The following is a 26,877-nucleotide window of genomic DNA, read 5'->3' as shown; positions in this document are numbered from 1 at the left end:
GCCCCTTGAAAGGCAGGCGTCGATACACCTTAACTAAAACAGAATGCGGTATTGGGGCCTGGCGGATAGAGGGCTGACCCGGCTTCAATCCTGCCTTTCCCACATGGTGGCTTTGTGAGAAAAATCACTTAACCTTTGGTCCCCAAACGACATTCTCAGACTCTACGTTTCCCACCCCAGAGGAGGGGTTCCTCCAGCTGTGGAAATCTCCCCCCCCCCAAGGCACCCTATTTTCAACAAATGGGGTTCAGGATACTCAAGTGGCCTGTCTCTCCCACTGTATTTGTAAGCAACGTGCTTTCTTTGTAAACCTTAAATTGCTAGAGAAACGTGAGTTTACTAGTAGCCTATTTTCAGAAAAACAACAAAATGCGTGCCATCTTCATTCATCTTCAAAGAATTTGTCTCCTGAGAGCTTAAATAGACACTCACTCAGTGTACGGAGCTGGAGCCAGCCTGCCTGCAAGCTCCCACATCGTCTGAGGGCTGGACAAAGACCCGGGCATTTCTCACACAAGATGAGTAATAATAGGGAAATGATAAAAATGCATATACTCCCCGAGGTCTATTTTCATAGCCTCTTCCCTTCTGGGGCATGGCTGCCTCCCTTGGGCTGGACGATGTCCTAGAATCCTGTCGGGCTCATTTACCTGCGAGCCAGCAGTCTTGGCTCACAGGAAAACGTTCAAAGCAGGGGAGATGGATTTTTCCATGATCTGCCCTTCCAGGATGATTGAGTGTCCCCCCCCCCCCCAACCATCAGAGCCAAAAAGGACATCAGAGGCCGTCAAATAAATCCTGTCCATTTTATAGATGAGAATGCCAAGGATCAGAGCGCTAAAGGGACAGTCAGGCTTCTTCAATTTAAATCCATCATAGTTTGCGTCTCTTATAAAGAAATCCATTTGCATTTGGTCTTCACTAACCCCAGAAGGCCTTCCTTAAGCTCCCTATGAGAAGCATCCTTAGGAAACCCACTAAAGGAAATTGATTTGAAATGAACCTAGAGGATATCTAATCCTACCCTTTTATGTTACAGATCAGTAAACTGAGACCCAGACTTGCCCAAGTTCATAGCCTGTGACACATATTAGGAGCTTGCTAAATGTTTGTTTCTTTTTTAAACCCTTAACTTTTCTTGGGAGGGAATTTCAGTTCTGGATATACTGGAGCTCAAGCTTTCTCTCAAAGGGGACTTTCTTTTAAAGCACATATTTTAACCGAACCTGGGGGCCTGATCAAAGAATGGTCTTCATGCCTTAATAGATTATATTTTTTTCGGTCTGGTTCTGGTTCCATTTATCTCCACTTAGAGAGACAGCATTGAGTATGGATTGGAGACAGTGACCCCACTTAGCTAGAGAGGGCTTTCCCCCAATGAGGCAGCCATTATGACTGCCCCTCTCTGGTTTTCAGTCCTTTATTTACTTGTATATTTTGTAGTTTCAGATTTAAACATCAGTGTCTACCATTTGCGTTTATAGGGTCGGATTTGAGTAAAGAGGGAATCTTTCAGAATGTTATAAGTGGGATATAAGGGATAATTTCAGGAAAAAGAGACCAGTTAATAGAATACACATAAGGCTGCAAAGTGGTGCAGTGCATAGAGTGCTAGGTCTGGAGTCAGGAAGACTCTTCTTCTAGAGTTCAAATCTGGCCTTGGACACTTATGACCTTGGGCAAATCTCTTGACCCTGTTTGCCTCAGTTTCTTCATCTGCAAAATGAGCTGGAGAAGGAAATTGTGAATCATTCCAGCATCTTTGCCAAAAAAAAAAATGAAGATTTGTATATGACTGAAAAATGGCTAAATAACAACAATAGTACATACAGCTGGCACAGAGAGAGGCAAAGTTTTCCTCAGCTATAAAATGGGAAAGAGAATTTTTTTGTCCATGGGAGTTGTGCCTGGTCTTGGGGAACTCTTTGTTCTTTGGGAAATGGAGAAAACTTGTTTAGAATAGAAGGAAGCCTTAGACATGGGGAACATTGAAACACACCCAAACACTTCTGTGATACTTCTTCCCTTAAAAAAAGTCTGTCCCTACTTCATCATCTACTTCCTTCATGTTGGTGGATGAATTAAGCACTGCACTTGAAGTCAAGAAGTCTTAGATCACATTTTGCTTATGATATTTATTAGCTATGTGACTATGGGCAACTCCTTTTACCCCTCATAACTTCAGCTTCCTTATCTGTAAAATGGGGATCACAATATCCTTTGCATTCAACTCACTAGATTGTTTGGGGATTTAAATAAGATAATGTACTTGGCGAATGCTAAAGTGCTGTTCATCAATAAGTCTGACAGAGCTCTTTAAAAAATAAGCCAATTGATCAATCAATAAACTTTTATATTAACTACTCTATAACAAATACTGTGGAAGGTATTGGAGATGAAAGGAAGAAAGGGAGAAAAGAAGTAAGGAAGAAAAGAAGAAAGGGAGAGGGTGAGGGGATGAATGGAGGGAAGGTGCGAAAGAGAAAGAATTGGAAAGAAAGAAAGAAAAAAAAAAGAAAGAAAGAAAGAAAAAAGAAAGAAAGAAAGAAAGAAAGAAAGGAAGGAAGGAAGGAAGGAAGGAATGTAGGAAGGAAGGAAGAAAGGAAGGAAGGAATGTAGGAAGGAAGAAAGGAAGAAAGGAAAAGAGAAAGGAAGGAAGGAAGGAAGGAAGGTAGGAAGGAAGGAAGGAAGGAAGGAAGGAAGGAAGGAAGGAAGGAAGGGAGGGAGGGAGGGAGGGAGGGAGGAAGGAAGGAAGGAAGGAAGGAAGGAAGGAAGGAAGGAAGGAAGGAAGGTAGGAAGGAAGAAAGGTAGGAAGGAAGAAAGGAAGGAAGAAGGAAGGAAGGAAGGAAGGTAGGAAGGAAGAAAGGTAGGAAGGAAGAAAGGAAGGAAGGAAGAAAGATAGAAAGAAGGAAGGAAGGGAAGGAAGAAGGAGGGAAGGAAGGAAAGAAAGAAAGAAAGAAAGAAGTTAAAGAAGGAAGGAAGGAAGAAAGAGAGGGAGAAAGAAAGGAAGGAAGGAGAGAGGGAGGAAGGAAGGAAGAGAAAGAAAAAGAAAGAATCTCTTCAAGAAGACTGGTGAACTGGGTGGATAAACCTCATATACATACAGATATTTCTTTTGTTCTTTCTTTTCTCTCTCTCTCTCTTTCTTTTAATTTTAGTTAATGCTAAAAAGATTTCTGGGATATTTTATATAATATATTAGTTTAATCCAGGAGTTCTTAACTTTTTTTTTTCATAGACCCCTCTGGAAGTCTGGTAAAACCTATGGGTTCCCTCTCAAAATAATGTTTTTAAATGTATAAAACAAAATATAAGAATTAGAAAAGAAACCAATTAAGTTAAATTACAGTTATAATTTTTTTTTTTTAAGTTCATGGGCCCCAGGTGAAGAATCCATTGTGACAAATGAACCAGAGCTGCCTAAGCACTGAAACCTGTGAAACTATGTGAGGGTGATAAAATCAGAGAAAGGGGAATGAAGGTCAAGAATTCAGTTTTTCTCCTTTCATTTGGAACTCCCTGGGCAAGCAACTGACTCGTTTCAGTGAAATGAATGAGGCACCATGATGTTAAGAAAAAAGTACTGGAGTTGGGATCAGGAAATGGGCTTGAGCTTCATGTCTCTGCCATTTAACTGGTTATGTGAGTGCTTCTCTTAGCCTTTTCCAACCTCATTTTCCTCAGCTCTGCAATGGGGGGAATAGCCTTGGCTTTCCCTACCTCACAAGGTTGCTTGCTGTGAAGGCTAAATACATGACCAGTGTCTTATAAGGATTAAAAAAACAAAAACAAAAAACAACTCTATGAATGAGCAAATGAATGGATGGATGGATAAAAAAGCATTTACTCAGTATTTACTATGTGCCAGGTACTAGGCTAAGCATTGTGGGAATGCAAAATATAAAAACCAGGATCGTCCCTCAAAGAACTTACATTCTAATAGAAGATGACAATAACCATGACACAGTTTGTTCAGTTGGGTTTGGCGCTTGGGCCTCCTGGGAATACTAGAAGGTGCTTGGACCCAGGATAGGCAGCTCAAAGAAAATGATTGAGCAACTGGGCATTGTGGCACTCGGGGCCAATGGAGCATCGCTGGCATTTGGGGCATCTGTAGGAATGCTTCTTCTCTTTAATAATCACCCACAGCAGCCGCTCAGACAGATCATGTAACTAGAGAAATCCCCAGGACAAAAGAGAGCCCATGTTGAACAGAGGAAGAAAGGTCGACCTGAATGCAAAGAGCACAATGGAAGAAAAGATGGGAACAATCTGTGGGGAAGTCAGGGAGGATGGGGAGAGCCACTGAGGTGACCGCCTTGGCAACTCTCCACTCACATTCTTCCTCTCACTCCACACAGATGTTCCCTGTTTTTCTTCCTCCAGGCGTCTTGCTTGGTGCCTCTAGCCCAGCAATCAGAATTACTTTGGTGTATTTAATGTCACCATGAAACTATTTGTGATTGACTTGCTCAGTAGGGTGACCTAGAATAATATCCTTTGATTTTCTCAATTAGATAGAAAAAAGAGCTGTGCTTTTGAAAACAGTCTCATAGAAATGGTGTCTGTGATCAGAAAGCTGGGAGGAAATTTTTTCTAATGGGCACAAGAAAGTTGAGTGACTACGTGATGTGTGTGTGTGTGTGCGCGTGCACACATGTACAACTAGACTTTTTTCCCCCTCTCTTCTTATCACTTATAGCTTCCCACACTCATCGACGGCAGCTCTCAAGGTGTCAATCTGAGATCCTGGGGAAGTGCTTTATCTAATATGTCTCCAAAAGTGCAAGAGGTAAGTGGTCTGATGATGGTAATTTTAATACAGAACAAGGAAACTTCATTATGGCTTTCCCAGATTTTCCCACTGAACAATTGAACCCTAAGAAAAACATTACTTTGCTGGACTTCCAATCTGTACGGTGTGACAATTAATGACTGCATCTAATAGTCTTGAGGTCCTTTTACCTATCTTTAATTTTCTAGGTTAATCATATTTTACTTATTGAACAAAGCTACCAGAACGTTCTGGCTTTCAATTCTGTTACAAGTGAGCAATGGCCCTAGGACCTGAATTTAAGGCTCTTTCCAGTTGGCAAATGAGTATATTATTCTAATCTGCTATAAATTAGCTTGATAATTTATCTGCTATTCTTTAGTCTTTTTTTTTTCGAGACTGATTTCTTCTCTCTAGAATTTCTTTTTTTTTTAAACCCTTACCTTCTGTCTTGGAGTCAATACTGTGTATTGGCTCCAAGGCAGAAGAGTGGTAAGGGCTAGGCAATGGGGGTTAAGTGACTTGCCCAGGGTCACACAGCTGGGAAGTGGCTGAGGCCAGATTTGAACCTAGGACCTCCCGTCTCTAGGACTGGCTCTTAATCCACTGAGCTACCCAGCTGCCCCCTCTCTAGAATTTCAAGAGCTATTTACAAGCCAATTAGCTCTGAAATTTTGACCAGTTTTATTTCTGACCTGGGTTGGTTTGTCCCTCCTAGGGCGAACTTGGTGATTCCTTGTTCCCCGGAGGCTCACTTAGTTTGGACATGCTATTGGTCTAGCCCACTATAGGCCAGAACTACTAAGCACAAGAAATCCAACAGTTTTACACTCCCATGTAGCTGGAATCATAGGCATGTATCACTAGTCCTTTTGTGGTTTTTAGAGGATTTTCATAGTTTATTTTATTTGTTTATTTATTTTTTTGTCTTGAAATCCATGTTGTGTATTGGTTCCAAGGCAGAAGAGTGGTAAGGGCTAGGCAATGGAGGTCAAGTAACTTGCCCAGGGTCACACAGCTGGGAAGTGTCTGAGGTCAAATTTGAACCTAGGACCTCCCGTCTCTAGGCCTGGATCTCAATCCACTGAGCTACCCAGCTGCCCCCCCCCCATAGTTTATTTTTTAATTGAAAAGAAAAGCTTTATTGATGCATAAACCAACCTTTAATATAACATAAAATAATGTTTTATAAAAATGTAGATAGATAGATAGATAGGTAGGTAGATAGGTAGGTAGATGGGTAGATAATTAGGTAAATATTTATAACTTATAAAAATGGCCATAGCAATAATATTAATGTGTTGGGTGCTTTTGATATAGTCCTCATAATTGAAAATATCCTCAACCATTATAAAGAATTGCTCTCAGTCAGTGGCCTGGTTAGGTTTTCAAAGGTTGACAGTTTTCTCAGGAATAATATCCCTTGCAATAAGGCCCAGAAGGACATGGCCTTTTAGTCCAGGGAATTCTTGGTTCCTGAGTCACTGGATTCCATGGTTTCATAGACCAGTAGCATCATTGATGAGCTCATAGAATGACTGAATCTCTGTTCAAATGGACCTTACAGATGATCTAGTTCAACTCATTTGGCTTGTGATATCCTCAACGGTCATCAAGCCTCTCTCTAAATGAAGACCTCTAGAAGTAGGGACCCACTACTTAATGAGGTAGCCCATTCTATTTCTGGACTTCTCTAATTGTTAGGAAATTTGTCCTTAAAGTCGAAATGATGAGCCAAAATCTTTGCAACTTAAACCCATTGTTTCTAGCAATTTCCTCTCTGTGGCCAAGAAGTAGAGGTCTAATTCTTCTTCCATATGATACTTCAAACACTTTAAGATATTTATTTTGGTTTCATACCCTCATTATTTATTATATTATATATATCACATATATTATATCATATATATTATATCATATATCATATATCAATATTAAATCATACCCTCAATATACACCCATCAAAATATATCTATTACACTACCTATGATGTTTAAGATTGGTGTGACCTTGGAAAAGTCTTTGGGGAAGGTTTTGGGCCTTAATTTTCTCCTATGTAAAATGAAGTTCTTTCTAGTTCTGTATATACCATCCTATAATGCTATGATCTTATCATATCATAACAAAGTCTCTTGAATTCCAGGTTGGACATTCTCATTTGTCCATATGGAACCATCATTCTCATTTGAAATGGTTTCCAGTCTTAGTCTTCCTTTTCTGGAATCAGCACTTGTTCACCAATTATCTAGCACATACTTCACGTGCCCCTTCTTCTCCTCAGCCAACAAATATGGAAGTCATATTTATTTAGGAGTTTATTTATGAACAAAATAATTCATCTTCTGATATAGTCTTCAAAAAAAATATAATTGGATGTGGGAACTCCTTCTGCTAATGAAGATAAAAATTTGGCCAAAAAAAAAAGAATTGTTATGAAAGAAAAAAAAAAGCTATCTTCTACTGGCCAGCCTACTGGAGAGGAACTTCTTCAAACTTTGCTGGTCTGTCCTCTTGCCTACAAAGTCTGTCACTGAATATATATTTGAAGTCTAACTTTAAATATGGCCCTGCTAGAATTTCTACTGAGATCGTCTTCCAGAGCTCAGAGGTGTTTCAGATATTATACTGAAGCATCCGAGGAGGATTGCAAAGGAGAATTTATAAAGGACAAAATATATAAATTTGGTAATTCTGTGTAAGGCCAAAGTTCATCAGAAATTTGCTTATCTAGATCTGGGTATCTCCCAAGATTATTCATCTCTTCTCTCTAACTATAAGCCAATTATTGGACCCACATCTCCTCTATTGCTGTGGCCTGTTATCAGAGGTATAATTAGCATTTTTCATATTTAGGGCAACTTTCACCAAGGACCCAGAGCAAGTAGCAAGAAAATGATCCACAATCGTGTAGGGTGTCTGCAGACAGAGACTCCCCAGTGAGGCTGCTCTGGAGCTGGGGGAACTGACCTGGGGGACTGGCACCGAGGGCTGAAGAAAGAAAAAGAGGAGGAAGCATATGCCATTTGGTGGCTTTCTATTCCAACTAGTTGTTTTAATTAACTAGATATTAAGCTCAGTTGTATTTAGCACCGAAATCAATGTAGGTGCTATTGGAGCTCACTAGAATTTGGTGCCTTGAGACAATGTCCTGGTTACCTAGTTATAGCTCTGCCTGTTATACTCTGTTCCAGACCAAGAATGCCTCTTTTTCTGTGTTACGTTTTATTTTAAAAATATGTCTGGCAAGGGGTAGCCCTAGACTCAGTGGATTGAGTGCCAGACTTGAAGACAGGAGGTCCTGGGTTTAAATCTGACCTCAGAGACTAGCTGTGTGACCCTGGACAAGTCACTTAATCCCAATTGCTTATCTCTTGCTGTTCTTCTGCCTTGGAACCAACACTTAATATTAATTTTAAAACAAAAAATAAGGATTTTAAAAACTCTATTGGGAAATATTTAATTAGAAAAATAAAAATACCTTTCAGACCTTCCCCCATCTCACCCTCTGTCCCCAGCCTTCTTAGCCCTTGAAGATCGAGTTGGGCTCCCCAAGGAAGATCAGAAAAAGTCCAAGTTGGATTTTGCTTTTTGTAAATTAGCAACCTTAATTTAGCCAGGTCATTCTTCCATGAACATAGTCTGGATACAGCTGCTATTCAAGTGGAGCACAACCAAGTTGTATCCCACCAGACACTGACCAGCTCTGGGGCGTATTTTGGCTCCATATCCTTTGCTTTACCAATATTCAGGAACTTTGGGTTGGTGCCTATCAACATAAGAAGGGTGGAGCTGATAGCATGCAAAGGAATTTAAGGCATATCAACCTTTCTAGCTCCTTATATGGTTATCTGGGGATTGCTTATATGTGCTTTAGAATGCAAGTCAAATCTTTGTGAAATGAGCCCATGCAGAATTCCTAATACATATTAACCAAATGGGATGACTGTTTGACCTAGTGTGAGTCACAGATTTGTAGAATCAGAAAGGAGCTCAGAAGCCATGGAATCCAATCTGTGTCTGAACCCCAATCCCCCTCTCTGAGACATCCCCCAGGAGTGGTAAGCCAGCCTTTTCTCCAAGACTATATATGGGAGTCCTTGGACACCAGCCTTTTCTCCAAGATTATATATGGGAGTCCTTGGACGATTCGCTTAACTGCTCTGTGCCTTAGTTTCCTCAATCAATAAAGTGAAGGAGTTCTTCTAAATAGCTTCTAGTCTCCCTTCCAGTTCTCCAGTTATGATCCTATGACAAATGGGAACCTACCACTTCCTGAGGCAGCCCTTCTCTTTTTGGATAGCGCTAATGGTCAGGAAAATCTTCCTTATGTGTCAAACCTTCTTTGACCTAGTTATACTTTCTGGGACCAGGCAGAACAAGTCTAGCTCCTCTTCCCTAGTGACAACCCGTTAGGTATCTAAATCAAACCCTACCAAGTCTTCTCATCACCTGAAAGTGAACATGATGTTCCACAGATGGCTGGCTCAAGCCAGAATACAAGGGATGATCTCTGACTTATTCCTGGAACCAAAGCTTCTATTTATGAACCCTTCCATTGTACTGGGGATCTTGCCTGCCATTTTGCTCTAGAGACTTAGATTGAGTTTGAAGTCCACGAGAACCCTCAGATCTTTTATTGATCTAGACACCTTCTCCTCCTCCAGCTTGTACTTATGATGTTGGGTTTTTGAACCCACGTGTAACCTTGGCATTTATCCCTAGTCCGTTTAATATTATTCAATTTGGCCCTGTGTTGGAACCTATAAAGATCCTTTTGAACCTGACTCTGTCATCTCTTAGCTACCCATCCCAGCTTTGCAATAAGCATACCATTTCTTCCTTTTTGTTTGTTATGTCCAGGACTCCAATATTGCAGCAGATTGTAAGAATTAAAATAGTGGGAGAGCCATAAACTGTAATATTTAAAATTGTTGTGGTTGTAAACTGTGGCAGTTAAAAGAGTTTGGGTCATAAACTGTAAGAGTTAAAAGTAGTGGAAGATACAAATTATGCTAGATATAAGAGTGGGTGAGTAAATTTGACCGCAGAAAATATGTTTCACTACAGTGTCTTGGTTTTTAAATCAAATATAAGGTGGTCGCCAGGGAATATATTCCCAATCATGAATATGCCCAAGTCAACTGGGTTTTATAGAGAATTTAATTAATAATACAATGAGTAATCAAAGAAAGAGAGAAAGAGTAAGAAAGGAATAAGTATGAAGGGTCTTAAGCCAACATGGTCTAGACCTGAGTCTTAAGAGAGAGAGAGATCAGTCAGTCAGTCTTTTATCACTCACCACAAGGTCTGTCTAAGCAAGGATTCTAGTGACACCAGACCAGCTCCATCTCAGCTGACTTCACCAGAGAGAGTTCCAGCCAGAGTCCTCCTCCAAGAGAGATCCAGCCAGAGACTGTTTCAAAGGGCCTCTCTCCAGAGCCTCCAGAGGGACAGAGTCCCCTCAGAGGAGCTCCAGCGAGACTTCCTTAGAGATTGTCCTCCAAGAGCTTCCCTTCTCCAGAGCCTCTCTCAAGAGATTCTTCCCAAGCGATCCTCATCAGAGATCCTCCAAAAGGATTCCCTTCTCAAGAGATTCTGCTTTTTCTTATATAGGGGGTTTTCTCCTATGTCACTTCCCCTAAGTCCTTACATCTACCAGTCACTGTAGATATTTTCCAAAGGACAACCCATTCTAAAAACACTGCTGGGTCGATTTAATCCCTTTAGTAAGTTTGAATCAGAAAAAAATACTACTGGGTTGACTAATTCCCTCAGTAAGTCTGAACCAGAGAAAACACAGCTGAGTCGACTAATCTCCTCAAGAGAGAACCTCTGAATAAGTTTTCACCTCTTTGCTCCTGGCAAGTTTACAAGTTGCCCGACCTTTATAGGTACCTAGCATCCCATTGTATCAATTCTAAAAACAGGCATGGCTCAAAGAACTCCCTGCCTCATCATAAGCATGGGTCCAAGTACTTTCATTGTTCAGCAAGGAGTTTTCTCCCCTAAAGCAATCTTAAGTACAGGTGGAGTAGAGGTCCTCCCATTTCTGATCCTGGCGAGTTCTTACATCAAAATGGGGAATGTTCCCGGTAGGAAATTTGTTCCAATGGAGGATTCCTCAATGTAGAAATTTTTTAACATTCACAAGTCTGAGAAATTTCAAGACTTACAAGATCTCCGTCACAGGAGAATCCCTTGAGTAAGGCAAACTACATTCCATCCATGTTGCCCATCCTGTGTGGTTTTGGCCAAATGGGCAAAACATAATAATAATCATGATAATAATCCCTCCCAGGGGCATTATGAGATTTACAGTGGTAGAAACAACCTGACATCTTTGCTTTAGAGAAGTACAGTCTATCATTATAGGCATGACTCACCACCAGGATTCTCTGGGACACTTGTCAGTTTGTAGAGGCAAGTGTTGGCATGTGGACAAAGAAGGGGATGACAAGTAAACCTCCCTGAATAGCTATGGGAGGATTGGGCTCAGTCTCACCTCACTGAATTCCAATGGTGATTTTAAATCCCCAAATGCTTTTTAGGACAAGTTGGGAGGTATGTTTGCAAGAAGAGTGGCTTTCCTCCCCCTTCCCCTCCCAAGGTTAAGCAAACTCTGATCACTGAAGAATATAGGAATCCTAGAGCTTCTTAGATAAGCCCTGGCCATTCTTCTTATTACTGCAGGTCTCTCGTCTTCTGATTATGGTAGTGTGTTACTCTCGGGAGAGAGCCAGAGAGCCAGAGACAAAGAGAGAGGCAGAGAAAGAGAAAGGGGAGGAGGGAGGAGAGTGTGTGTGTGTGTGTGTGTGTGTGTGTGAGAGAGAGAGAGAGAGAGAGAGAGAGAGAGAGAGAGAGAGAGGAGAGAGAGGAGAGGGAGGAGAGAGAGGGAGAGGGAGAGAGAGGAAGAAAGAGAGAGACAAACTAAGAGAGAGAGAGAGAGAGAGAGAGACAGAGAGAGAGAGAGAGACAGAGAGAGAGAGAGACAGAGACAGAGACAGAGACAGAGACAGAGGAAGAGAGGGAAAGAGGAGAGAGCGAGAGAGAGGAAGAAAGACAGACAGACAGACAGACAGAGGGAGGGAGAAAGAGAGAAACTAATATATATAGAGAGACTAATTTCCTGAGGGTCTCATGTTGAATTTATTCCTGGACTCTCAAAGAGAAAGGAATTTCCCTCTGTAAGCCTGAGAGTTTTCTCCCTCCAGTTCATTTCTTTATGTACTAGAATCTTAAAAATACCACAGCAAAACAAAAGAGAGGCAGCAAAAAGACTGTAATGCAGAGTTGTGAATTTGGCTTTTGTGGTGTATGGAGGGAGCTTTCCAAGAATCTCACTGTATTCCATTCTGTCTAGCCCGAGAGGTTTGTGCTTAGGCTGCCTGTGATGGTCAATACCAACCACTTCTAGCAATCCAGCTTTCTATCCATGGCTCTCTACCTTGCTAGAGAAGGGGAGGTAAACCTCTTTCTGCCCTTAATAGGCGAGGGTTCACATCTAGTCCCAGCTCTCCCACTCCCCAGCAGACACATTTTCAGGGAAGGCAAACAAGGAGAATTGAAAGGGGAGAAACAATCTATAAAAATTCTTTATGTCCATTGTTGGTTACCTCTCTAACCCTGCTAGTTCACCCAGATTCCTCTGGGCGCATTGGTCTGTCTTTATTTTTACAGCTGCATAGAGTTTCCTCGCCACCATGAGTGTCTTCTCTAGACATATGGCCATGGAGATCCTGCTGCAAGTCAAGACTTTACTTCCATTGTTAGCTCTGGCTCTGCTTGCTAATGAAGCAGCGTGATCTAAGGGGACTCACCCAGCTTAATGCAGGGGATGGAATCTGGGATCCGAAGCCAGAGGACATGTGCCCAAATCCTTTCTCAGTGATTCTAGGCAGGCTGTTCAACTTCTGCAAGCTAGATTGGACTAGATGTTGGACTAGATGGCCTGTAAGATCTCTTCCAGCTCTAGACCTATGGTGCTCTCACTGAGGAAGGAATAATAGACCTAAGAGCCATGCCAGGGGACTGTTAGATGGCTCAGCAGATTGAGAGCCAGACCCAGAGAGGGGAGGCCTTGGGCCACCTGGGCACATCACTTAACTAACCCCCGTTACCCAGTCCTTAATGCTCTTCTGCCTTGGAACCAAATCACAGTATTGATTCTAAGATAGAAGTAAGAGTTTTTTAAATAATCATGCAAGACCTGCGGTCACTCCTATGATTTATTGGCTGAGTGACCCTATACAAGTCATTTAAACTTTGCTTGCTCCCATTTTTTTCAACTGTAAAATGGAGATAGGGGAGCTAGGTGGTACCGTGACCATAACACCTGCCCTGGAATTAGGAAGACTCATGTTTCTGAATTCCAAGTTGGCCTCAAAAAAGCCTGGCTGTGTGATTCTGGACGAATCACTTAACCATGTTTGCTTCAATTTTCTCATCTGTAAAATGAACTGGAGAGAGAATGGTAAATTGCTCTAATATTTCTGCCAAGAATACCCAAACTGGGATCACAAAGAGTTGGCCATGATTGAAACTGCTCAACAACAAAAATGGGCTGCTAAAAGTCTACCTCCCAGGGTTGTTGTGAGGATCAAATGAGATACTATTTTTTAAAGAACCTGACACATAGTAGGCACTTTTTAAGTACTTGCTTCCTGCTTTCCTACATAGAATTAGTAACTGAAAAATTGTTGTTTCTAGTTACTAAGCAAGTTTAGTTAGTAATTCTGATCAATTCATCCAATCAATAGGTTTTAAATATACCATATTGAATCTTATCAATAAATAAATATGAATTATATCATTATAATAGATAGATGATAATTGTATATACGTTATTAAATTAGCATATACTGAAAATACATTTCAAAACTTAAAGGCTGGGTAAATGTTAGCCATTATTCTTACAAACCTGGGGCTATTGTTCTTCCCCAGTTTGTCCATCGGCCAAGTGTCCGGCACCTGCTGTGGGTAACAGGGCCTCTCCTGCAGAATGGAGGGCCAGAATCTTTTAGCCAATTGATGAGTATCCTCTCTGAGCTCCTGTGTGGTTACCCTGAGCGGGGTGGCTCCAGAGTATTTTCCTATAACTGGTATGAAGACAACAACTACAAAGCCTTCCTGGGCATAGATCCTTCGAGAAAAGATCCAGTCTATTCTTATGATAAGAGAACAAGTAAGTTTTCTTTTAACTCTTTGGGTTGTTCCTTATCCACCACGTGGATTGGGTTGGTTAGGTGCTCCTGGGCTGTGGTTGGGAATCCTATGTTGGTTTTAACACTTTGACTTCTTTGGATAATCTTGGGCAAATAGCTTCACCTTTGGGTGTGTGCATAGCGGGGGAATGGAAGAGGGGGCTCTATTTTCCCACTGATGAAAGGACAGTAATTGTGAAGTATTTTGGACATGAGCCATGGATTGAGCTGAGCCTTGGCTGGAAAAAACAGAGGGCCACTGATTTAATTGAATTAGGGTCAAATTCTAGAGGAAAAGATGGAGGAAGGGTGAATTGGGAAGCAGGCCAGAATTTCAAGCAAAACTCAGGTCAGAAGGGCCTTGGCAAGTCAACATGATTGTGGGTGTTTTGACAAGCACAATGCGAATGAGATCTGTGTGTGCAGCCCTGGCTAACTTTCTAGATGCCAAAGCCCTGCCAGGGAACTTCCCCCACCCTTCACTCTTTCTTTCCTGGCTCTTGTAACAACAGGGAAAATGAGTACCATGACCTAAAAAAAAATGAAATAAGGCAGTGGGAGAAGTGCCAGCCATAGCTGGTCTCATGACATCAATAACAGTGTCAAGCTGAATCAAATCCACAAACATTTATTAAGCATCTACTGTATGCCAAGTATCGTGCTCGATATTGGGTTTATAAAGAAAGGCAAAAAATAGCCCCAAACATCTTTGCCCTCAAGAAGCTTACATTCTGATGGGGTAGCAACTTGCTCCATACAACTAGGTTCCTCGAACGTAGATGGTAGGCAGTCTAAGAGAGGAAGGGACCAATAGCTCAGGATGCCTTAGAAAGACCTTGGCCTAGAATCATTGGATAAATAAAGATGACTAAAACTGTCGATGTCTTTCTATTGCCCCTCCCTGTTTGCCTCTATACCTCCTTTCCTTGGGGAGTGGGGGGATAATGCCCTTTGTCTCTTGGGCTAATCACCAGAAATCTTTTCAATTCTTCTCTTCTCAAGTCAGAAATAGAGCAAGGCAACCTCCAGCATTCATTTCCAGTGACAAGGCCTTGATTGAGCTGTACTGGGGCCTTTGGTTACTTGCTAATGAGGAGCTTGTTATTGTATGAGCCCAGCCTGTTAGCTCAGGTTATTTGTCCAGTCCTTCAGTTCTCAGTGAATGGGGCCTGGGATGTGAACATGATAATGACTCTGCTTGGTGATAAGCCTTTGGGCAGAGCGGATATGGTTCCATCAACCCTGTCTTCCTCTCTCCTGGCAGCATCTTTTTGTAATTCATTGATCCAGAACATGGAAGCAAACCCTTTAACTAAAATAGCCTGGAGGGCAGCAAAGCCCTTGCTGATGGGAAAAATCCTCTTTTCCCCCGATTCCCCTGCTGTGCATCGGATATTAAAGCATGTAAGCCTCTTCTCTCCTCACCCTTCATGCCTCCTTACCTTGGGCCCCTCCAGAGGATGGGGATTTTTTCCCTCCTATCTGTTTTATTTGCCCCTGGTCTTCCTCATGTTTATTTTGGACTGGTGGGTTATTGGGCTTTCCTTCCTCCTCCCCTTTCACTTGTTCCTTGACATGGGCCATACTATTTTGCCTTAGCATCTCAGGCCCAGAATCTCCATCTGTGATGAAGTCTCCCCACCAGACATCTAGGTTCTATCCCTGTCGGAAGTGTGTGTCATTCCTACCCTCAGCTAGTTCAAACGGCCAATTTGTCTGTCCTAGCTGGGTCAGGAGGACACTGATGTTAACTGGAGGAGAGAGGGGGAGGAACCAGCTCACCAACTTAACGAAACCAAAATGTTTCATGGAATGCAGGGAAACAGTAACACCGTCAATATCCCATGGACCATTGTGGGTAACAAAAAAAAGCCTTAGTTTCTGTCAGTCAGGGATCCTGAGAAATGGTAGTCTGTTCTGGGAAATCTCAGTAGACCGAGAAATCTTTAGGTTGGTGTAGAAAAGGAAAACCCTTTCCGTGAAAGGCCTCTCCCAAATATCGTGACCACCCTGACAGGTGTGTAAGAGAACCACGGAAACAATTTCATGTGTTCTCTCTTTTTTTCTCCTTGCTCTCCCCTTGTTCCTTTGTCTATGTGTCTTGTTTTCTCAGGCCAATTCGACTTTTGAAGAACTGGATCGTGTTAGAAAATTTCTTAAAGCTTGGGAAGAAGTAGGGCCGCAGATCTGGCATTTCTTTGACAACAGCACACAAATGACCATGATTCGAGTATGAGATGTTCTTGTGCGGTGGGAGAGGGAGGGGGCCAGATAAGAGAAATTGCGTCCCCAAGAAAGGGTCATTCGGGTTTTTAAAATGAAGGTAAAAATATAGCAAGCATGGCCCCCACATCTCCTCTCTCCAAATCTGTGCTCCTGTGGTGCTACCTCTGATCCAAAGGTCATGGAGAGGACGCAGGATGTAGTGATTATATTCAAGCCAAGTCGACAAACGTTTAATAAGCATCAACTATGTGCCAGGCACCGTGCTGAATGCTGGGGATACAAGAAAAGACAAAAAAATAGTCCCTGTTATCCAGGAGTTCACAAGCTAATGGGGAAGATAACAAACAAATAACTACATACAAATAGGATATAGATAGGATAGATAAAATGGAAAGAAATCAGAGAGAAAGCAGTGAGATTAAGGAGGACAAGGAAAGGCTTTTAGTTTGGTTGAGACTTGGAAAAAATTAGGGAAGCCAGGAGGCAAGTATAAAGCAGGGGAGAGTTCAAGGCCTGAGCCTTAGATTCAGGAAGATTTTAGCTCCTGTGTGACTCTGAGCAAATTGCTTAACTTCTCTTGGCCTCAGTTTTCTCCAAGGTCCCTTCTAGCTCTGAATCTGTAATCTTATGGTCTATGAAACTTCAGAGCATACCACTAAGGTCACCTAATTTTGATAGGAAATATGTGAATTGAATGCCAAGGAAATATCCAAACATAATGTTTTAACCAAGAGGAAAATCCCAAGGTCTCTGCCACTTATGAAGATTTCAGAAGGCTTCAATCATCCTAGAAGGGAATCCTCCTCAAACTGGCCACCCTCATGGGAGTCAGGATGGGATGTACCTTGCAAGGAGCATCTTCCAACATAGTCAAGAAAGGTGTATTAAGTCTCTTCCAATTAGTCTAATTAAGAAAGAAAAAATATCCCAAAGATATTTGTTGTTGCTTTTTTCCTTCTTAGAAGACTATTACATTATGGGTAATAATTAGGTTTTGGTGGATCTGCTTAGGGACAGGTTACTCTGTTGTAAAGTTCTCCCTTATGGTACCACAGTGCCTTAAGTCTACTTGTTAAAGTCTAGAGTAAAACTCATCTACCTGCTAAAGGGCCTTGGGTATCTTTGCCCCCAAACACTATGAAGTGGGGAGAACCTTGAGAGCTAGAACAGAGGTAGTGTGGGTACAGGAGAGAGAGTTGGGTGGCGAGAGGGAGGGAGAGGGAGAGAGAAAGGAAAAAAGGAAGAAATAAAGGAAAGAAGAGAGAAAGTGAGGGAGAGAAAGAGAAATAATGAAAGAAAGAAGAAAGTATAAATGAAAGAAAGAAAAAAGAAGGAAAGAAGGAAGGAAGAAAGGGAGAAAAAGAAAGAAAGAAAGGAATGAAAGAAAGAAAAAAGAAAGAGAGGAAGGAAGGAAGGAAAAAAGAAAGCAAGAAAGGAAGGAAGAAAGGAAGGAAGGAAAAGAAAGAGAGAAAGGAAGGAAGGAAGAAAGAAGAGAGGGAGAGAGAGAGAGAGAGAGAGAGAGAGAGAGAGAGAGAGAGAGAGAGAGAGAGAGAGAGAGAGAGAGAGAGAGAGAGAGAGAAATTTTGGTTCCAATCCCGGCTCTGACAGTTTTTACCTGAGTGACTTTGGACAGTCATTTAATTTCTCTGAGCCTTGATTTCTTTGCCTATTAAAAAAGAGGGTTGGATTAAAGGACATCTGAGGTTTCTTCTAGAGCTAAATCTAGGATCTAGGGCAAAAAGATTGCTGTAAAAATGCCAAATATGTTTCTTGTTCCTTATTTAGGATACTTTGGAGAACCCAACAGTGAAAAGTTTTGTGAACAGACAGCTTGATGAAGAAGGACTCACAGCAGAAACCATACTTAACTTTCTCTATAATGGACCTCAGGAGGGCCGACCTAAAGGCATGGTTAACTTTGGCTGGAGGAATGTCTTCAACTTCACTGATGGCATCCTGCGTCTGCTTAATCAGTATATGGAGGTAAGAGTGAACAAGTCCTTGCAGCTCTCTATAACATATACATCAAAGAACACTCTGGAAAATAGATATGAGATCTTTTAAGGGGGTGGCAGCAGGGGCTTCCAACTTAGGAATCCATTTTTACCAAGGAAAGCATACACTGATCAGTAAAGAAGGGGAAAAAAACCATACATTTCTTTCTTTCTTTCTTTCTTTCTTTCTTTCTTTCTTTCTTTCTTTCTTTCTTTCTTTCTTTCTTTCTTTCTTTCTTTCTTTCTTTCTTTCTTTCTTTCTTTCTTTCTTTCTTTCTTTCTTTCTTTCTTTCTTTCTTTCTTTCTTTCTTTCTTTCTTTCTTTCTTTCTTTCTTTCTTTCTTTCTTTCTTTCTTTCTTTCTTTCTTTCTTTCTCTCTTCTCTCTCTCTCTCTCTCTCTCTCTCTCTCTCTCTCTCTCTCTCTCTCTCTCTCTCCCTCTCTCCCTCTCTCCCTCCCCCCTTCCTTCCTTTCTTGTAAACCCTTTACAACTTTTTATTAACCTGCTGTTTGTTTCTTATGGCTTAATAGTATTCCATCCCAATCATAAGTCACAACTCATTCTATGGTTCTGTATTTTAAAAGTAAAGGACAAAATCCTGGACTGACAGTAAGGTAGACCTGAATTAAAATTCTGGTTCTTATACTTTATAACTGAATGACAGTGGGCAAATCAGTTCACACTCAATGTCTCAGTTCTTTATCTTTAAAATGGGGGTAATAGCTGTAGAATATACTTCAGAGGATTGTTGTGGGACTTAAATGAAATTTCATATACATGTACAAAGGGAAGGAAGGAGGAAGGACAAGAAAGGAGAGAAATAAAGAAGGAAAGGAAAGAAGGAAAAAATGAAAAAAGAAAGGATAGAAGAAGGGAAATAAAGGAAGAAAAGAAAGAAGGAAAGCCTAGCTCGATTATTTTTATCCGTAGAAAGGATTTGATTATCTAGAAAGGGACTAAGATTTGCTAATGGACAGTTGACTGCTCTTGCTCCCAAACAGGGATTAGACTAGGACTCTAGAGGCAGAGCTATATGGTACTCAGAGAACATCTAGTTTAACCCTCCCATTTTATATATGCAATCTAGGAAGTTTAATTGATTTGTCTAAAAGCACAAATATGTCATCCAAGGTACAATTTGAACCCAGGTCCTCTAATCCCAGGACCCAGAACTCTCTTCATTGTATCATCTTAATATTTTCATTATTTAATCATTGGATCAATGATATATGTAAAATGCTTTGCAAACCTCAAGGTGCTATATAAATTGTCATCATGTTATTATTACTATCTATTTTTATTATATCACATTACCTCCCTAAGATGCAAAGAATAGAGATATAGGAGATATATCTCCTCCAGAGGTAGGGATGAAGGGGACCTTTAAGGCCACTGAGTCTGACTGCCCCCATTTTACAGGTGAGGAAACCAAGGCAGGCAGAGGTTCAGTGATTTCTCAGGGTCAATCAAATAGAGAGCGTCTGAAGCCTCCTATTATAAGTTTTCAAGCTTGAAAGCTAGATAGCCACTTTGGAAGAATGCTGGAAAGAGGATTCCAATAGATTAGTTTTTCCTTTTTTTAAAAATTTTCTTTTTTTTCCCCAAGCTTATATGATTCATGTTGTTCCCCTCCCCTCTTCTCTCCTGGAGTTGACAAACAATTCCATTGGGTTATACATGTACCTGACACCCCTTTCAATTGAGATTCTGGGATTCTGGGACTGCCTGAAGAGACATGGGCAGCTTCATCTGCAGGGGTCTGTGCTGCTATCCCCCTGTGCTGCTGCTCTGTGGTTCTCAGTCATTTTATCTGCTTGACACTCTTTCCCTTTGGAGGGTCTTCTGAAGCCCTGTATGCTCAGTATGCCAGTAAATGCATAATAATTGATTTTGGGGGTGGGTGGGTGGGAATGAACTCGGGACACACTTTTAGGTTTAATTATTTAATTATTAAATTTTATGAACATTTTTTGCATGACTTCACTGTAGATCATGAACAAAACAATAAACCAAGTCCTGATTTATAGCATTTGCTGATTTTTTTTTTAAGTGTAAATTCTCACACTGAAAATTGAACAATCTGTTCTCAGGAGGTTAGAGCTGGCTCCAGCATGCCCCTGTGTATGCTACCCACAACCCACTCCCTTCTTTCTTTTCCCACTTATTCTTTCCCTCCAGGAAATAAAAAAAATACTGAGCCACAGTCTAGGCTACTGTGTCTTGGGCTGGGAAAAGAGGGTTTAAGACTAGCTAGAAATAGGGGCAATTAGTTGGCACTGTGGATGGGGAACCAGGTGTAGGTCCTGGGTTCAAATGTGATTTTAGGCACTTCCTAGCTGTGTCACCCTGGGCAAGTCATTTAACCCCCATTCCCTATCCCTTACCATTCTTCTGCTTTGGAACCAATATCTAATATAGATTCTAAGACATAAAGTAAGTGTTATTGTTTTTTCAAAGGCTATTTAGAAAGAGCTGTAGTCTGGGAATACTCCATTTACCCATGTGCTTATTGATCAATTACTAGAATTCCCCTCCTACTCCCCTCCCAATAAATTCTTTATCCAATTAGAGCTACCAATCAAGGAAGAATTGAATGGTCAGATCTTCAATAGTTGCCTTAAGTAGGTATAATATAAATTTATATAAGTCACTAATGTGTGTGTATATATATATATATTTATATATGTATATTTATCTTGTAAGAATTGAATTAATATTTCTACCCAGATATATATTTTATAAAGTTTATTAGGAAGAAATAAATATCATTCCTCTAAGAAACCTGACCATGAGGTGCCTCTCCTGCAAGTCTCTTCCTCTTTCCTTGGTACTTGCCTCCTCTCTCCCCATGTTTGTTCCCAAAGTGAGAAGCCCCTTCAGGACTTCCCCCCTCACTCTTATTGACGTACAGCACGTACATGGACGCAAAACATGGAGCCACTGTGTTATGTGTGGAATGTGGATGGACAGGTCAAGCTACTCAGGAGGGGGAGGGAATGAACTTTCTTGACACCATCTATCAATGTGATTGATTAATTAATTCAATAAGCATATCATGCTCTTTTATATCTTTTCTTCTCTAGGATAAATTTGTCTGGCTTCACACACACACACACACACACACACACATACATATACACACACTTTAAGGAAGGAAGGACAACTAGAAAATTCATTAGCTCCCCTTCTGATTAGCCTTGACTCTGAGAGTTAGCTTTCTTTGTTTAGTTTAGAGGTTGTGCCTGGAACATATGAAACCTTGTCTGGAGTTCACAGTATTTTTAAGATTTCACAGTCTATTCAGATTACAAAAGTCTCGAATTTCATACCAGGAAGCCAACATCAAACTAAACTTTCATATGAAAATATCCATGAGCAAGGCATAAAAGTTTACTTTAGCCAACTTTGCCCTTCCCTGTTTCCCACTTTACAACCGAAGGATGGCTAGCGCGGTCATTCACTGGCTGTTTTTGCATGCAATGGACACTTTTACCATTGGTCCCAACTTTTCATAAGCCTGGGTGCCCAGAGACCTCTTTTCTATGATCTACCCAGTGTGCTCTGCTTAATTATGACTTATCAGAGCCAGAGGATTGAGCTTCGTCATGTCGTGTTTTGGACTAGCCTCTCTCTCCAACCCAGCCTACTCTGGGCTGTATTCCCACCACCACCCAACTGGAATGTGCTTAGGGAATGAAAAAACTATTTTTAATGTTAGCTAAGCAAACCACCAGCAGGAAGAAAAATCTAGTGGGGAGGATGGGGGGGGGGGGGGGAAGACCATGCAATGTACCATGAAACCAAAGACAAGGCATTTAGGGGATTATGCACTGTTATCAGTTTTCTCTGGGACTGCTCCCTCTATTAGTGCTTTGGATCAAGAGTCAGCTGGAGGGGGGTAGATGACGAGAAAATGGAGGAGCAGTCTAGGAGTCTGACTCTTACAGTAATAATAATAGTAAAGAGTGTAATAGATAATATTGGAGGGTTTATTTGATGGATACTAGATAACTACTATATCAGGTATCTTCTTTTTATTTTACCCTACTCTCTCTAAACCTCCCTTCCTCCCTCTTCCAATCTTCCTTCCTTCCCTCTTCTTCCCTTCAGTTTCCCCTTCCCCCTTCTTCTTCAGCCTCCTTCTAAGTCACTCAGGGTGAGCTATGATGTTTTAGAGGAAATACTCTTTTCTCTTCTTTATCTTAAGTAAGAGTTTATTGGGGAAAACAGGAAAGATGAAGGATGGAGGTAAGAGGGTTGGAGGTTTCCCTATTATCTACAATGAGTCTTAGGTTGGAGGATATTGAGAGAAATGGCAATTTAGTCACTACCATGAAACAGAGCAAGTCAGAGAGAGATATATGGACTATTGTGCTTCTTCTGCCTTCAAATCAGCCAGGTCACCTCCAACTTGATTACCCCAAGTCCCAGAGATAGACCCAGCTTCTTCCTTCAAAGTCACCACCATCCTCCAAGAAGCCCAGAAAAACAGTCAGTAGTTGGCTCTTGCCTTCTTCAACTGTTTCCCAGTAACATGGAATCTTCCTTTGATTGATAGCTGATCAATCTGCAGCTTCTTGTCTTGCTGAATGCCTTATAATTTCTCTCTTCTCCACAAGTTAACATTTATATAGCGTTTTAAGGATTATGAAGCGCTTTACATGTATTATTTCACTATCTAGATATTATGTCATTTTCTATATATTTTTATACTCACAACAACCTTGAGTTGAGTGCCATTATTATTCATATTTTCCAGAGGAAATTGAGGCAAGTGGAGGTTAAAGGGACTTAGCCAGGATCATACAGCTAGTAGATGAGGCAAGATTCTACCAAGTCCATTTTATCTAACTGTCTCAAATAAAAATATAAGTATAACCACCTAATGGCATCAGCTAGGTTGCACAGTGGATAGAGCACCGGTCTTGGAGCCAGAAAGACTCTTCTTCCTGAGTTCAAATCTGGTCTCAGACACTTACTTAGTGGTGTGACCCTGAGACTCTCTTTGCCTCAGTTGGATTGGCTTGAATTGAAATAAATAGGAAAGACTGGACCAACAATGTTGTAATCAAGATGTCTTCACTTCACAGTGGAGCTTGAGCATAATGTCTTGAGAATTTGACATCTATCAAATGAACTGGAGAAGGAAATGGCAAACCTTTCCAGTATCTGCCACAAAAACCCCAAATGGGGACTTGAAAAGTTGGACACAACTGAAATGATTAAATAACAGCCACCCAGTGATGTTCATTGACTTTCCCCGAAACAGCATTCGGTCAAATGACTTTATGTGTAGATTCTAATCACAATGCGACGCTGTGCTAGCTTCATAAACATCTCATATTGCCCCTCCTCAAGCCCTCTGCATTCTAGCAAAATGGTCACTTGGTGGATCCTTGATACCACATGCCATTTCCTGCCTGGGCACCTTTCCATAGACCAACCTGCCATCACTGAAATGTTCTCCCTCCTCAGCTCTGTCCTAGAGTCCCCAGTTCTTTTCAAGCTTCAATTCGAGTGCTGCCTCTTATAATAATAATAGCCAAGATGGTGACACTTCATTACTCAAAGATATTTTATTTTCCCAATTATAGGTAATAACAGTTTTCAACATATATTTTCCAATATTATAAGATCTAAACTGTCTCCCTACTTCCATCCCTCCCTTTCCTCCTCCCTCTCAGAGATGGTAAACAATATGGATTATACATGTATTATCATAATGTAATAACACTTTAAGGTTTGCAAAAGCTCAGAACAACTCTGGGAGATTCGTGTTATTATTATCCCCATTTTACATATGAAAACATTGAGCCTAAAAAGTTAAGTGATTTGTCTAGGGTCACACAGCTAATCCATATCTAAAGCAGTTTTTGAAGTCAAGTATTCTGGCTCTGAGTTGGGCAATTTATCAGCTACGTTTTTCCCTAATTGCTGGCACCGACTCTCCCAAATTGCTTATTATCGTTTTCATTTTTGTCTTTGTCTCTGCCTAGCCCTATAGCAAGTCCTAATAAATGCTTGTTGGATTGGATTGGGTCCCTCTTGACTAACTTCTAAGGCTTCCAGCTCTACATTTACAATCTTATATGAATATTATTACAAAATCACATTTTCTGAGGGAAACCGATGCCCCTCCTACATTATCACATCATTCCCATTGCATTTATTTACTATATCTGTCACCAACTGTGTACTGCAACTAGATTTACAGACAGGAACACCATCAAGTACTTCTTTTGTATTGTTAATAGTGCCCAGCTGGGCTCATAATAGACTTGTAATACCTGCTTGTTGATTGAGCCACTGATGGATATAAGGGTGTCCTGGTGACAAACGGCTATTATTCTGTGACAGTAGCTTTTAGCATGATCTGCACAAGCCCTTCCTTTGACCAAACATTTCTCCCATCAGAATCTTTGCTTTTTCCTTTGACCTTTTTGTTCTCCCCTTTTCTTCTTTTGAAAAGGGACAGAACCCATATCTTGAGTGTTCTGACACAATTTGTACTTCATGATGAGGCACTTTGGGTGTCTGATCACAGTGCCTAGTGGGAGAAATGTTTATTTATGAATAAAATTGGATTCAACAAGCATAGCATGTTCCCATAGGTATTCTCTTCTTCAGATTAAATATGCCCAGTTCTTGCAGTTGATGGACATATGGCACGGTCTTGATGCTTATCAGCTACATATTTGTCCTCCTCTGACTCTTTGGGTTATCAGTGTCCTCCCCTAAAATATGTCACTGAAAACATGAATACAGTATTCCAGATTTGCTCTGACTAGGGCAGAGTACACAGGCGTATCTCCAATTTACCATGATACATCATCTTTGTACATAATTGTTGTCCTGGTATCTTTGCCATGAAACTGTGAGTTTCTGGAGAGCAGGGACTGGTTTTTTGTTTGTTTGTTTCTTTTCTTTTCTTTTCTTTTCTTTTCTTTTCTTTTCTTTTCTTTTCTTTTCTTTTCCTTTCCTTTCCTTTCCTTTCCTTTCCTTTCCTTTCCTTTCCTTTCCTTTCCTTTCCTTTCCTTTCCTTTCCTTTCCTTTCCTTTCCTTTCCTTTCCTTTCTTTTCTTTTCTTTTCTTTTCTTTTCTTTTCTTTTCTTTTCTTTTCTTTTCTTTTCTTTTCTTTTCTTTTCTTTTCTTTTCTTTTCTTTTCTTTTCTTTTCTTTTCTTTTCTTTTCTTTTCTTTTCTTTTCTTTTCTTTGTATCCCCAGCATTTAGCACAGTTTCTAGCACATAAAAGGTGCTTAATAAATTCTTGTTGACTCATTGGTCCTGGATACTATGTCTCTTTTAGTATTATCTAAAATTCCATTAGCTTCCTTGGCTGCCATTTTGTACTATTGCCTCATGTTGAGTTTCTAGCCCACTAAAATCTCCAGATTAAAAAAACAACAACAAATTTCTTTCTAGTCATTCCTCTCATACTTGTTGTTTTTTTTTAAACTCAAGTTTAAGATTTCACATTCATTCCTATTATATTTCATCTTATTCAAATTGGTCCAATTCTGACCCTGTCTAGTATGTTAGTTCTCCCTTCTACCTTTGTGCCATCTTGAAATTTGATGATTTTGCTATCTATGCTCACTGAGAAAAATGTTAAACAGCACAGATCCCTGGGATACTTACTCTGTTGGAGTACCAAATTATCATTGAACCATTAATGGCTACTCTTTGGGTCTGGCCAATTAATTAGCACTCACTTCATCTAATTATATTGTGATCCAGCCCATATTTCTCCATCTTTTTACCAAGAAGGGCATGAGAGACTTCTTCATATACTTTTCTAAAATCTAGGTGAAATACATACATACACACACACATATATATATGTATATATATATACATACTTATGTCTTATACACATTCATGTAACCTTGGTGTGTATATGCATAAAACATTTAGGTATACATCTATGTTCAGAGTAATGTTAACTAATCTCATTTTCTTTTTTCTTTAGAGGGTTACTAGAGTGCTAGATCAGGAAAATTATATCTCCATATATATAAAATATATGTGGGTACACAACACACACACATATATGTATAATATAGATATGATTATCTATATAATATAAAATTATATATTAATTATATATACACAATTAATTAATATATAATATATGCATACGCATAGAATTTACCTTATCTGGCAGTCTAGTGATGAGATTAGTTGAAGTTAGTCTGATATGGCCTATTCTTGATGAAGCTATGTTGATTGTTTTTAATTGAAACAAGTCAAATTCAACAAAGATTTGTTAAATGTCATCTATGTACTAGGCACTGTGTTTGGTCCTGGAGATACAACATCACACTGAGAAATAGTCTTTGCCCTTCAGGTATTTACATCTCCCTGGGGTAGGTTTGGGGGTGGGAGGAGAGGAGGCTAACAGACCAGAAGTGGAAGAGACTGATATGTTACCAGCCAAGTAAATCCAAGATAATTCAAGGAAGAGGAGAACATTAACCACCAGGGGGTCCAGGGAGGAGGTACTTGATTGGAATCTTGAATGAGGCAAAGGTTTCTAAGAAGTGGAGATGAGAAGGAAGTTCAATGGAGCATGGGGGACAACTTGTGCCAATGAATGGAGGCAAAAGATTAGCTGTTTAGAGACCAGTAAATTGGTAAATCTGACTGGAATATAGGGTGAGTGGAGGAGAATGTGGTGTTTACTGCT

At 40.5% G+C, this 26,877-nt stretch overlaps 1 protein-coding gene across 2 annotated transcripts in view; it reads left to right on the top strand.

The window, feature by feature from the left end:
• ABCA4 (ATP binding cassette subfamily A member 4) overlaps positions 1-26,877 on the top strand; it is a 203,038-nt gene that overhangs the window by 61,519 nt on the left and 114,642 nt on the right. Inside the window, exons 8-12 of one of the 2 annotated variants that reach the window (XM_056819098.1) lie at positions 4,703-4,792; positions 13,715-13,955; positions 15,239-15,378; positions 16,088-16,204; positions 17,986-18,183. In XM_056819098.1, the coding sequence (XP_056675076.1) occupies positions 4,703-4,792; positions 13,715-13,955; positions 15,239-15,378; positions 16,088-16,204; positions 17,986-18,183 (786 nt within the window). Of the gene's footprint in view, positions 1-4,702; positions 4,793-6,122; positions 6,442-13,714; positions 13,956-15,238; positions 15,379-16,087; positions 16,205-17,985; positions 18,184-26,877 lie in introns of those variants that run through there. The other variant, XM_056819097.1, reaches the window with a different exon arrangement.

The sequence above is a fragment of the Monodelphis domestica genome, chromosome 2 (genome assembly GCF_027887165.1).
Source record: "Monodelphis domestica isolate mMonDom1 chromosome 2, mMonDom1.pri, whole genome shotgun sequence".
Taxonomy (NCBI): domain Eukaryota; kingdom Metazoa; phylum Chordata; class Mammalia; order Didelphimorphia; family Didelphidae; genus Monodelphis; species Monodelphis domestica.
Note: the sequence above shows the minus strand (reverse complement) of the source record. Positions and strands in the feature narration are given on the sequence as shown.